Source organism: Saccopteryx bilineata, chromosome 4, assembly GCF_036850765.1.
Source record: "Saccopteryx bilineata isolate mSacBil1 chromosome 4, mSacBil1_pri_phased_curated, whole genome shotgun sequence".
Lineage (NCBI taxonomy): Eukaryota > Metazoa > Chordata > Mammalia > Chiroptera > Emballonuridae > Saccopteryx > Saccopteryx bilineata.
In genome coordinates, this window is record NC_089493.1 from 281,858,910 (window position 1) to 281,872,644 (window position 13,735).

Sequence of the window (13,735 nt, forward strand, 5' to 3'; positions counted from 1 at the left end):
ATCTGACAGAACTAACACAACTATATACTACAGAGAATGGGTTTTACTGCATGAAAATTATACTTTTAATTAAGCACGGAAAAAAGACCTACAAGGTGGCGGCAGCTCTAGAATTTCTAAATGAAACAGGGCTGAGGAGAGCAGGCTAAATAAACAGGATCGGCTGAGCATGGGAAAAGCAATGTTAGAAAATTACTTGGCTCTCTTTGTTGATCCCTGCCCTCCCCCAATTTTGATAGATGTGGGTCCAGAGAAGTATTTCCCTCGGCAAGGAAATCAACAGTGCAAGCCTGATGCTAAACAGACTCACTTTTGATACTCGGGAAGCGAGGCGGCACGGTGGTTACTAAGAAGAACTTTTGTCCGAGGGCCGGTCAGCCCTGCCCTGTGACTGCAGAGCAGGGACACAGGTCGAAGGACCAGAGCCTCCAGATCTCCAAAGGGAAGAGAGACGCAAATTTTAATAGGAAATATCCCCACTTTAAAATGCTGGCCAAAATTTTCATAAAACAATCTCTGGCCGAGGGATGGTCACACACTAATGCAGCTGCATTCTTGAACAGCAGCCCTGCTTTTGCTGGCTTCAAAACACAGGCCTGGTTGCTAGCTGTCTATGCAACAGGGTTCGAGACCCAAACAGGGCCAGTGGTCCCAAATCTCCCCACCGGCTTGATCTCAAATACTTTCCTAAAGGGAAGAAAAAGATAATGTCCAATTCTGGAAGGACACAATGAGGGTATAAGTTTCAACCACGAGAGGTGTCATTGTGTGTTAAGAGCCTTATAATATTTTATACTCTGACCCAGGGATCTCATTTCTAGGCCTCCTCTAAAGATAACGATTTCAAATGTGGACGAAGCCTGCACCCTGAATTATTCGTGTGGCGCTATTTAGAACATCAAAAAGGAGAAACTCTCTAAATGCAAACAGGTTATGTAAACTAAGTCACGGTGATGTTCTGTAGCTAGTAAAACTGTGTTTTAATATGTTACGATTTTACATCAGGGTTCACTCTTGGTGCTGTACATTTTATGGGTTGTGACAAATGTACAATGACATGTGTCCACCATTATGGAAAAGACACAGATGGAAAAAGAGCAGAGTCATCCCGTCCTTCGAGGTCCAGATGGTCCCCCTCTCAGGATGGGGAAGGTTCTGGGCAGGGTCTGCACAGTGGATAAACAGAGAGATCACCAAGAATTGGGTTTGGGTTAGAAAAAAGAATTGGCCTGACCGGTGGTGGTGCCGTGGGTACAGTGTTGACCTGGGATGCCGAGGACCCAGGTTTGAAACCCCAAGGTTGCTGGCTTGAGCACGGGCTCATAGACATGACCCCATGGTTGCTGGCTTGAAGCCCAAGGTCATTAGTTTGAGCTAGGAATCACTGATTCAGCTGGAGCCCCCTGGTCAAAGGCACATATGAGAAGCAATCAATGAACAACTAAAAGTGCTGCAACTACGAGTGGATGCTTCTCATCTCTCTCCCTTCCTGTCTGTCCATCTCTCTCTTTTGTAAAACAAACAATAAAAAGAAGAAGGGATTGTACTAAATGCAATGTGGCATCCTGGGTTGGATCCTGGAACAGAAAAAATGGACATTACTGGGGAACCTGGGGAAATCCGAGTAGTCTGTAGGACAGGGGTTCCCAAACTACGGCCCGTGGGCCACATGCGGCCCCCTGAGGCCATTTATCCGGCCCCCGCTGCACCTTCGATAGGGGCACCTCTTTCATTGGTGGTCAGTGAGAGGAGCACAGGATCCATCCTCATCCTGTGCTCCGGGAGTACTGTATGTGGCGGCACCACAAAGCACAGCATGGCTCATGTACAGTACTACTTCTGGTGACGTGGGATGCACGCATCATGGCTCCGGAAGCGTGTCATATCATCTGTTATGGCTAGCAGTGACAAATATGGAACCGGACATTGACCATCTCATTAGCCAAAAGCAGGCCCATAGTTCCCATTGAAATACTGGTCAGTTTGTTGATTTAAATTTACTTGTTCTTTATTTTAAATATTGTATTTGTTCCCTTTTTTTTTTTACTTTAAAATAAGATATGTGCAGTGTGCGTAGGGATTTGTTCATAGTTTTTTTTTATAGTCCGGCCCTCCAACGGTCAGAGGGACACTGAACTGGCCCCCTGTGTAAAAAGTTTGGGGACCTCTGCTGTAGGACATAATGCACCAATGATAACTTCTTAGTTTTGACAAGGGCACCATGGACAGGCGAGGTGCTTCCACTGGGGAGAACTGGGTGAAAGGTTGATGGGAACCGTCTTTATAACTTGTCTGTAAATCTGAAATTAGTCTCGATAAAATATTTAATTAAAAAAAGGGAAAAGAGGCCCTGGCCGGTTGGCTCAGTGGTGGAGCATCGGCCTGGCGTGCGGAAGTCCCGGGTTTGATTCCCAGCCAGGGCACACAGGAGAGGAGCCCATCTGCTTCTCCACCCCTCCCCCTCTCCTTCCTCTTTGTCTCTCTCTTCCCCTCCCGCAGCCGAGGCTCCATTGGAGCAAAGATGGCCCGGGCGCTGGGGATGGCTCCTTGGCCTCTGCCCCAGGCAGAGTGGCTCTGGTCGTGACAGAGTGACGCCCTGGATGGGCAGAGCATCGTCCCCTGGTGGGCGTGCCGGGTGGATCCCGGTCGGACGCATGCGGGAGTCTGTCTGACTGCCTCCCCGTTTCCAGCTTCAGAAAAAAAAAAAAAAGGGAAAAGAGTGGCTGAGTCCGGTATCTGGAGACTTCTTGGGTAACACTCTCTTTTGGACACAATTAGTGTAATTACCCAGTGCAAACTTGAACAGTGGCATCAGGGCATAGGGGGAAACCGAGGGGGAGGGGGCCCCAGAAGTCAGCCTCTCGGTGGCTTGGGAGCTGGGCTCTGACTGCGAGACATGGTGGCGAGTTCACACTCCGAACTAGGATAAGTTAGGGAAGTTAACCCTTCTCATTGTAGAGTTGGGGAAACTGAAGATAATAGAGGCCAAGCAACTTGCCCACGTCACACGGACAGGAAGGGGAAGAACCATGATTCAAACCCAGATTTGCTGATTTTGGATTCCATCCTCTGCCAGACACTGCTGGCAGCCTCTACCTGACTGCTGAAGGTGGGTATGGGCTGGCTTGGTGTAACCTGGGGCCCCGGGCTTCTGTTGGGGCCTTCAAGGGGCATTTCCTTTGGCTTTGATCTGAGTGGGGCTCCTGAGAAATCAAGGCCATTATGAGGTAAGGGTAGATAGAAGTGAACCGCCAACATTGGCAGGGGTGGAAGCGGCTTACATTGCTGGCCGGCTGGTGGGCAGCTTGACTGCCTATCTGGGCCCAGGGAAGATGTGTGGGTGATGTTCTTGTTTGACAAAGCGTGACATAAGGAACAGACGCTATCTGGGACATTGGGTGGCAGAATCACATGAGGACAGACAGGTTTCTGGAACCCTGCTGTCAGACTCAGCAGCCCTAATGTGCAGTGTGAAGAGAACAAGCTTGGTTAAGTGGCTATGTGACCTAAGCCAAGTTACTTAACCTCTCTGGACTTCAAGGTCTTCATCTTCCAGACTAGGAACCCCTCCCTAGGAGCTTGTGAGGAGCCAGTGAGATGACCCAGCACACGGAGGAGGCAGCTCAGTCTTGAAGGACAGAGTCACACAAGAGGAGAAGCCTGGAGTCACAGGGATAGCATGTACCCTACCTGACCAGGCCTGCTGCCCTGTGTCCATCCCAGGTGTCCTGGGTGTCAGGCACAGTGTGAAGGTGCAGGTGCAGTGCCCAGGAATCACGGCATAACTTGTGGGCATTGTAATGAGGTGGCCCAGGCAATGTAAGAAATTGTAACTGGAACGCAGATATTGGCTCCAGAAGACGGGCATCGTTTTTTCCCCATCCACATGAGGTTAATTACGTGGGAGTTTCAGGGTCACGTGATTGGGGTACAAAGGGCTGCTAAGCCCTTTCTCAGGAGTTCAATGACTTGGCAGGAACCTGCCCAGGGCAGATAAAATGCCATAACCACCACCTGAACATATCTCCAGCCAAGAATCCAGATGTCAACCGCTGGTCCCCCAGCCTGATGCCCCGGGTGTATCCACTGAGCTTATGGCAACCAGCTGCCATCTCCCTGAGGCTGTGCCCGTCACTCTGCCCCACACCAGTCCTCTACAGAACAAAATCAACACTGTGGTCCAGGCTGTCCTCTAGACTGTGATCCCACCATCCAATCCCAGCACAGAACAGGTATCCAGTCACTCACTGGTAAGTAAACAAAGGTCGAGAAATAAGGCTGAAGGAGCAGGAGGAGTTTGGGGTGCGTGCTGAGGGCAGCGGGTACCGAGAAAGGGTTCCACGCACAGGGCAGCCTGGAGGAGGATTTGGAGGAGAGGGGAGTGGACGTGCAGGGGGGAGTAGGAGAGGGGCCGTTGGGAGAGACCCAGGTGGAAGGTGCAGAGCTAGACTGGTTGTGACTGGCTGAGAGGTGAGACGGGAGGGGTGGGGGTGGGGTGAAGGGTGGCATCCCGGTTCCTGGCAGGGACAAGTGGAGGCAGGGCATCCCCTAAAATCAGAATCCCTGGGCCTTGGAGTCACGTGTTGTTGGGACGATTCTGCCTCCCGAGGCAGATGACACTGCAAAAGTGTGTGACATGTTTGTTGACACATTTTTTTTTTCAGCACCAACTGCTGAGGCATCTGGGATCCGCACAACGTTTCAAAACAAAGTCGGGCTTTGAATGTAAACACCCCCGCGGAGCCTGCACATCCGGGCCGCCCTCAGGAGTCCTCCACTGCAGCCTTGGAACTCATCAACTATCATCAGCTATCGCGGGGAGAAATGCGCCCAAGCCCTGCCCAGGCAGGGCACACCCCTCTGCAAAGAGGGAGACGTGGGTCTTTTCTATTATCTTCCAGTGCCGGGAAAGGGGAGTGAGTATGGGGCTGGGAGCTGGTTCCTCACGGGCTTGGGCTCTCAGCCCTCCCTCCCTCGCCTTTCTTAGAATTTGGGGAGGACTCACACTGTTTGTCATGTGCTCTCTGAGTTACGTATGTTACTCTCTGAGTTACGAAAGCCCCCGCCCCCCCAATGAGAGTCTGTGTTGGTGAAGACGTGGAGCGACCACAACACACACATTGTTGGGGGGGTGGAAATGACAACCAGCTTGGAAAACTGAGGGCTCACCAGGAGAAATGCAGCTAAGCTGTTAGAATAAGGGGGGCGGTTTGGGGACTAGTAACGGGGTCGGGGCATGTAGTGAAGGCCATTTGTAAATTCTCAGGGGGCGTGGAAACATGACATTCTGTGCTGTAGGGAGCACAGATAGCTCCATGGTATCACCATAGCGTATGCCGTACCTGATACGGCATATAGTATATGTGCCTTCCACACCATATAGGCGTGTTATAGACATAATATGGCCCCCAAGAAGATGACACACCCTCAGCCCTGGGACTGTGACTATGTTATAGGGAAAAAGGGACTATATAGATGTAATTAAGGCTCCTAATTGGTTCAGATAGGGAGATTACTCTGGATTTTCTGGATGGGCCTAGTGCAACCACATGAACCCTTTGTTAAGCAGATGCAGTAAAAGAAGACAGACAAGGGATTGGGCCGGGCGGGGTTGCTGGCGTGAAGTTGGAGGGATCACGTGGAAACCATGGGAATGAAATGGATTCTGCTAACAACATGAATAAGCCCCAGCGTAAATTCTCCCCCACAGCCTCCAGCTAAGAGCTCATTTCAGCTTTCTGAGACCCTAAGCAGGGTGTCCAGCTGAGACTGCCAGGTTCCTGATCTGCAAAAATCAGTGAGAAAGTAATGATTGCCTGACCAGTGATGGTGCAGTGGATAGAGCATCGACCCAGGATGCTAAGGTCCCAGTTTGAAACTCTGAGGTCACCAGCTTGACTGTGGGCTCCTGGGCTTGAGTGTGGGTTTGCTATCTTGAGTGTGGGATGTTGGCTTGAGTGCAGGATCATTGGCAATGTCCCAAGGTACTGGCTTGTGGCCAAAGGTCGCTGGCTTGAGCCCAAGGTCACTGGCTTGGGTTGAGCACCCCAGTCAAGGCACATATGAGACAGCAATCAATGAACAACTAAAGTGAAGCAACTGTGAGTTGACACTTCTCATTTCTCTCCTCCCTCCCTTTCTGTCTCTCTCTCCCTCTAATTAATTAAAAAACAAAAAACAAAAAGGCCCTGGCCGGTTGGCTCAGTTGTAGAGTATCAGTCCAGCGTATGGAAGTCCCGGGTTCTATTCCTAGCCAGGGAATACAGGAGAGGTGCCCATCTGCTTCTCCATCCCTCCCCCTCTCCTTTCTCTCTCTCTCTTCCCCTCCTGCAGCCAAGGCTCCATTGGAGCAAAGTTGGCCCAGGCGCTGAGGATGGCTCCATGGCCTCTGCCTCAGGTGCTAGCTTGGCTCTGGTCGCAACAGAGCGACGCCCCGGAAGGGCAGAGCATCGCCCCTGGTGGGCGTGCCGGGTGGATCCAGGTGGGGTACATGCAGGAGTCTGTCTGTCTGCCTCCGCCCTGATCCTCACTTTGGAAAAATACAAAAAACAACAACAAAAAAACCAAAATAATGACTAAAAATACTTCTTAAAGGAGTGATAAAAAAAGTTGAGAAACTGGGTTACACAGGCAGATTCACTGAGTGGTGCACTTGGGATGTCCCCATGTCACCACATGTGTTATACCCAGTGTGACGGTTCAAGGCTTTCCACTGCTCCAGGGATAGGAACGGAAGGCTTCCACTGTGGGGCTCATCACGGGGGTAGGGGGTGTACTCTACCCCCTAGGGGACATTTGGCAATGTCTGCAGACATTTCCAGTTTTCACAGTTTGGGGGGCTGGGTCATCTGGCATCAAGTGGGCAGAGACCAGGGGTGCCCCACCAGAGGCTGGTCTGGCTCCAGCTGTCCCCCATGCCGAGGCTGAGAAACCTGGTCTGTCCTGTAACTAAGCCGTACGCACGCAGGCCTGCTTGGCTCCTTCCCGTTCTCTCTGCTCCTTGGTTCCCCAGAATCGCCGCTGCTCCGTGCCTGCTCTGTGTCCCTGCCCACTCTTCCCCGTTAGTGTCTTCTCCTCCTTCAGATCTCAGCTCGAACATCACTCTCCTGGGAGCCTGCCTTCACCCCCAGCCCCTCCGTCCCAGACATCCCAGCTCCTGTGGGTTTTATTCCTGCATCATTTACTGTGTGACCTTGGACAGATACTTAACCTCTCTGTGCCTCAGTCTCCTCATCTGTAAAAGGGGATTATAACTGTACCTGTGTCATAGACTCGTCAATAGTAGAGCTGTGAAGTATCAGACACAATGTTGATACAGTTGTCCCCTTTTATCGGGGGGGGGGTGTCTATCTTCCAAGACCCCAAGTGATGCCTGAGACTGCAGACAGTACTGAATCCTGTCTGCAGGGAGAGGGAGAGGGAGAGGGAGAGGGAGAGGGAGAGGGGGAGGGAGAGGGAGAGGGAGAGGGAGAGGGAGAGGGAGAGGGGGGAACATGCTTTTCTCTATACATACGTACTTATGGTAAAATTTCATTTGTAAACTAGGTGCAGTAAGAGATTGACAATGATAACTATAGGTACATACTAATAAAATAGAACAATTATAACAAATACTGTAATAAAAGTTATGTTGACGCAGCATTACTAAGGAACATACGGGTGACTTGAACACGTGCACTGATACCTCAACAGTCAATCTGATGACCTAGATGACCACTAAGTGACTACTGGGCAGGGAGTATCTACAGCAGGGGCACGTGGGACAAAGGGGCACTCACATCCCGGTGCGAGATTTCATCACATAACTCAGAATGATGCCCAATTTAAAACTTAGAAATTGTGCCTACCCAGTGGTGGCACAGTGGATAAGCTGTCGACCCAGAAGGCTGAGGTCGCTGTCTCTGAGTGTGGGCTGTGAGGTCACTAGCTCTGAGTGTGGGCTTGTGAGGTCGCTGGCTCTGAGCGTGGGCTTGTGAGGTCGCTGGCTCTGAGCGTGGGCTGTGAGGTCGCTGGCTCTGAGCGTGGGCTTGTGAGGTCGCTGGCTTGAGTGGGGGAATGGTCCACATGATCCTGAAGCTCGCCAGCTTGAGCCCAAAGTTTGCTGGCATGAAACACCCGAGGTTGCCGGCTTAAGCAAGGGGACATTGACATGGCCCCGGTCAAGGCACATACGAGAAGCTCAATGTACAACTAAGGTGAAAACAACTATGAGCTGATGCTTCTCACCTTCTCTCTCCCTTTCTCTTTCTCAAAAAATTTAAGAAAATGTTATAGAACTAATGTATTGTTTATTCCTGGGATTTCTCATTTAATATTTTACCCACTGTCCATGGGTAATTGGAACTCTGGAAAGTGAAACTGCAGATAGGAGGAGGGTTATGATACATATTACACTAATTATCGTCAATCATTATTATCATTATCATTGTTTTGTGCCCACACAGCACTGCTTACCGCACTCTGTAGCACTTAATATGATTGCAACTCTCTACTTCCATGTAGAGAATTAAGTTAATTGGCTGTCTCTATGGGAGTGGGGTGCTGTGTTTTGCTCACCAAGGTATTCCAAGGGCCTAAAGCATAGTATGTGCTCAGTAGACATTTCTAGAATGAATAAATGGTCTGTTTCCAAAGGTGCCCCAGAGATCCTCTGAATTTCCATGAACACATTAGGTCTTTACCCTGCAGAACGTGGGGACTTACCGCATTTTGAGGCTGTTGGACGAGTTTCATGAGCGCAGGATGGCTGTACCCTGGTGATAGGGAATATGGTTAGAGACCAACATCACATCTGAGGGTACCCATGCCCATCTGCCATTATCTGCCCCTCCCCTCCTTTCCAACCTCTTCTAATGCCAAAGGATCTTTTTATCCTTTGCGAACAAAAAGACCCATTCCTAGGCCCACCCAGACCCCCTGACTCAGAATCTTTTAGGCTGTGGCCCAGAAACCCTTCAACAACTTCTCTAGGTGATTCTGGGGTTCGAGTCTGAGACCCACAGAATTAGACAAACAGAAGAGGAAGAGAGTGCAGGTAAAAGTGAACTTGAAGGGCTGGAAGTGGTTTCCCAGGCCGGCATGATGAATCACCAGCGTGGTCCTCGCTTTCTCCCCCAGGGCCTACAGACTGAGTCAACTTGCATGACATGTTTGCTCCGGAACTGAGCGAGTGTGTGGTTCGACCTGCAACGTGTGACCAGCCATCCAGGGCTGCATTCACACATCTGCTTATTCCCAGAGTCCCACTGCATTCACTGTCCACCCGGGGCCTGACATTCTATAACAAATTTTAAGATACCCTTTGATCTTAAAATTTAAGATCACTCTTCTGTGAATTTATCCTACACGTGTGTGTAAAGACCAATGGACATATATCTTAATTGTAACGCTCTAGACTTGAAAGCAATCTACAGTCCATTAATAGCAGATGAGTGGTTACCAGGGTCAGCAATGAGGAAGTGAAAACCTTCTGCACTTAGTAGATGCTCAATAAATGGAAGCTTTTATTGTAAAGTGGGGAGGTGTGAGCAGGACTGCACAGCACTGAAGCCAGATGTCCTGGGTTCAAAGCCTTTACTTCCATTTGTTGAGCATCTACTATGTGCAGGAGGCTTTCTGTTCATTATTGTGAATCCTGGCAACAACTTCTGCAGGAAGGCCAAGTTTGTAGGAGGCATTGGCAAGTGTTCAGCTTAATAGAGAGCAGTTGAAGAAATGAATAATCCAGATTCAGCGACAGGGCAAGAACCCAATTGTCGTATGTGAGAAAAGACCCATCAATGAATTTTGGAGTGCGAAGTAGAACTTGGAGAAAAACTCTTAGTCTTCAAGTCTCAAGTTTTATCACATATAGCTCATACTTATTTTCTTTCAATTGATTCACTTTTTAACTTAAATGCATTCACTTTGAAAGGACATTTTTCAGCACTATGGTGAAAGGCCTGTCTCCCAGCTCACCCAGGGAGAATTCCTCCGCCGTGGAAGCACAGTGAACAGACTGAAAAGCTCAGTGGTTTCACTCTGCCTGCTGCAGGGAACAGGGACTGGAGGAGTGCTGAGCACCAAGGGAAGAGGGTTGTTACCAGTCTCCCCCCATTGTCCCTGCCCCGCCCCATGCCAGTCCAAGCTGTGCTGGGCCCAAGGCTGGAAAGCGCTCATTGCTCAAGGAAGGAATTTGATGTTTCTTTCCCCAACTGTTTTCTGGCTCGAGGCCTTTTGGCTCCGGCTCTTTATTACATTGCCTGGGTGCTTCTGACTTTTCTGCCTCAGTAGGTGAGCAGGTCCAGGAAGACCCCATTAAGTCACAGATTCAGCTTTCTGTTGGCTTCAGAAGGACAGATGAGCCCTGGCCAGGTAGCTCAGTTAGTTAGAGTGCTGTCCTCATATACCAGGGTTTCAGGTTCTATCCCAGTCAGGGCACATATAAGAATCAACAAATGAATGCATAAATCAGTGGAACAACAAATCAATGTTTCTCTTTCTCCCTTCCCCTCTCTCTAAGATCAATCAGTTAGGAGGAGGAGGAGGAGGAGGAGGAAGACAGATGAAAGCACGCGCAGCCCCTCTGATCAGGGAAGTCCTCCCCCTGGGCTTTCGGAGCCGTGGACCACTCCCCACAGCAGGGCAGGAGCGGCTGTCTGGGAGGTTGCTAACACAGAAGCTTAGGAAGCAGAGAGTCACTGGTTCAAGTCCTCTGGCTTCCTGGACACACTGGGCAAATCCTGCACTGGCTCCCCCATCAGTGAACTCGGGGTGATGTTAAAAGATTCAATGCTATAGGACTGTCATAGGGATTTAATGAGCTAACGTGTAAGGTACTTAGCAATATGCCAGGCACATAGCAAATTCTCAGTAATTATTAGTTTAAAAAATCATCTCAAGAGAAAAGGTAGCCAGAGGGAGAAAGTTAGAACTGCTAGTCTTTTAACAACTGCTGCAGGCCTGACCCTTATACCCCCGTGTGTACGCCGGCTGGCTGGGGATTCCACGTGAGGGAGCTCGGGCAGGGGTGGGGGGTGGAGGATGTAGGCGTCAGTGGGAAGACACTGGCCCACAGTCCCATGGCTAAACATGGTGGACCCAAGATTCAAACCATGATAGCTCCAGATCTCATCCCTTTCACTCTGACACAGAACGGAGACAGGAGTTTGTAAATCCTACCATCCAAAACACCTTCAAAGGCCAAGGCAACTCTGAATGATGGGACTTTCCAAAAAGAATGAGTCATCCACCTACTGTCCAATTGCATCTTAATGGGAAATGAACAGTTTGAGGGACTGCGATGGGCGATAGGAGAGGAGGAGTGGAGACCTGACCTGGGGTCTCAGGGGAAAGGCCCAAGGCCTCTGGGGGCGGGGAGCTGCTGGTGGGGTGCAGAGGACGTTCCAGCGTCATCCATGAATGGACGGGCTTCGCCGGACAGTCAGCCTCCAGGCCAGCGCGTCCACGGGAAGCCACAGACCAGGGAGACATCAGCCAGCCAAGCTGCAAACACCAGCTACTGCATGTTTATGTCAGCCCTGTCCATCCTGTCACCTGTGTGCCTTCCTGCAGCAGCAAGTTGCACGCTGTGCAGCCGGAAGGTGAGCTGGTGAGGCAGGTGTCGCTGTGGGCCCAGTAGGGCACCTTTTCCGGGCAGGCCACCCCTCTCCCAGCTGCTGTGCATGTAGCTGATAATGGCTCCAGCTGCCTCCTTCTCTGAAAAATTGCACTTGGTGAATGGAAGCCACTTTACTCCAGAGATGGCATGTCTTTCCTTGGGCAGCTGATGGGCAATGACTGACTGGCACGGAGGTACAAAAAAGCCGATTTCTTTGCCGCGGCCTGGGACCAGCTCTGGGGCACAATGCATGCTCAAGAGCCCGCTGGGGATCAGGCAGTAGTTGGGCTCTGGCAGACAGCTCATCATTATTTTAGCTCTGGCCCCTGCCGATGCCACTTCCTTCCCTCCCTTTTCTGCAGAGAGCTCTCCCTTAATAAACTACAGGCACAGAATCCTGCCTCGGGCTCTTCTTCTAGGAAACCCGACCAAAGACAGCTGACACCATACTCTGGTCACAGGACCTGGGTTCACATCGTGGCTAAGTTTCCTCTGCAAGCTGCTAAACTTCACCCAGTTTGCTTATCGAGCTACAAAACCAAATACTGATGCATAATTACTGCGTAGGTTTCTGGAGAGGAGACACGTCAAGTCCCTGGTAATACATCTCCTGTGAATGACCTGTTCCTCTGCTCTGCCCTCGAGGGAAGTCCCTGGTAACGTGCAGGGGTGTGCCTGCTGGAAGGGACTTCTGAGGTCTGGGTAGCCATGACTGAGAGGGAGCGGAAGTACCTTCAAGGGCTGATTCTCCAGCTCTTACCTATGGGGACAGAGGAGATCTGGGAGTAAAGATCCAACATTCGGTTGCCATCCACGTCCACCAAGTAATTGCCCCGGCTCTCTTCATAATTGCAGAAGAAATGCACAGCCTCTGCATTCTTCGGGAAAGAAAAGACTGAGTCAGGCTCACCGCAGCTCCCTGGATTCTTAATCTTTTAGAATTAAGCTTGAATCAGTGAAAAAAAACAGCATGACCTGACTATTCTATGGGCACATGGAAGATCTTTGTGGGTGCTGGCAACGTCACATTTTTTTTTGCCCTGGGGATAATTACATGGGCGATTTGCTTTATAATCGTTTATTAAGCTGCGAATATGTATTGTATGAAGTTTTCTGTATGTGTTTTATATACCACAACAAAAAGATTGGTTAGGATGTACTGCTCACAAAAATTAGGGGATATTTTATCGCTTCCTATGAATTCCTATGCATAGGCTGTTTGACATGTGACATACTTTAGTTTCAAGAATGCAAATAGGTTAAAGGTAAAAGGATGCAAAGAGATACATGATTCTTATAGCAATCATAAGAAAGCTGAAACGGTTTACACTAATATCAGACAAAATCGACTATTAAACCAAAAACAAAAATGTTACTAGAAATAAAGAGAGGGATTTTATGATGACAAAGGGTCAGTCCACTAAGAAGATATAACAATTATAAACATACAAGCACCTAATAACAGAGCCCCACAATATATGAAGTTTATGAAACAGAAAACTGAGAGCACTAAAGGGAAAAATAGTTCTACAAGAAAGTCCTCTGTGTATCGGAGACTTTAATACATGGCTTTCAATAATGGATAGAACGGTTGGGCAGAAGATTAACAAGGAAATAGACTTGAACAATGTTCTAAACCAATAGATCTAATAGTTACAGAACACCCCACTCAACAACAGGAGAATACACATTCTTCTCAAGTACACATGGAACATTTTCCCAGATGGACCATATGCTGGGCCATGAAAAGGCTCAGTAAATTTGAAAGGATGGAAATCCCACAAAATATATTGTCCAACCATAATGCAATGAAATCAGAAATCAGCGACAGAAAGAAACTTGAGAAGTTCACCAAAATATAGAAATTAAACAACACACAAATGACCACCAACAAGTCAAAGGAGAAATCACAAAGAAAATTAGAAAAAAAGCTTCAAAATAAAAGTCAGCTGCATTTTTTTTTTTTTTTAAAGAGTCAGCATAGAGTAAGCACCTGGGCTCCTCAGCTAAACTGGAATAGAGAAGCAAAGGAAGAAACCCTGCCTCGTTCCCGCTTACCTGAATTATATTCAGCTGCTTCATTAACTCCTGTGGGCGAGAAAAGCAGCGTTAGAGCAGGGACGCACCCTTCCACAG

The 13,735-nt window shown here is 49.2% G+C and overlaps 1 protein-coding gene and 1 long non-coding RNA gene across 2 annotated transcripts in view; one reads left to right on the top strand and one right to left on the bottom strand.

The window, feature by feature from the left end:
- The window catches only part of ABAT (4-aminobutyrate aminotransferase), a 94,775-nt gene that overhangs the window by 22,576 nt on the left and 58,464 nt on the right, over positions 1-13,735 (bottom strand). The window contains exons 4-6 of the mRNA XM_066274916.1: positions 13,658-13,687; positions 12,360-12,477; positions 8,704-8,753 (exon numbers count right to left, since the gene is read on the bottom strand). Coding sequence (XP_066131013.1) covers positions 8,704-8,753; positions 12,360-12,477; positions 13,658-13,687 — 198 coding nt within the window. The remainder of the gene's footprint in view (positions 1-8,703; positions 8,754-12,359; positions 12,478-13,657; positions 13,688-13,735) is intronic.
- LOC136334569 (uncharacterized) lies at positions 2,967-7,318 on the top strand. Its single transcript, XR_010731182.1, has 3 exons — positions 2,967-3,109; positions 4,031-4,250; positions 4,665-7,318. It is a non-coding gene; the product is annotated as an uncharacterized lncRNA (long non-coding RNA).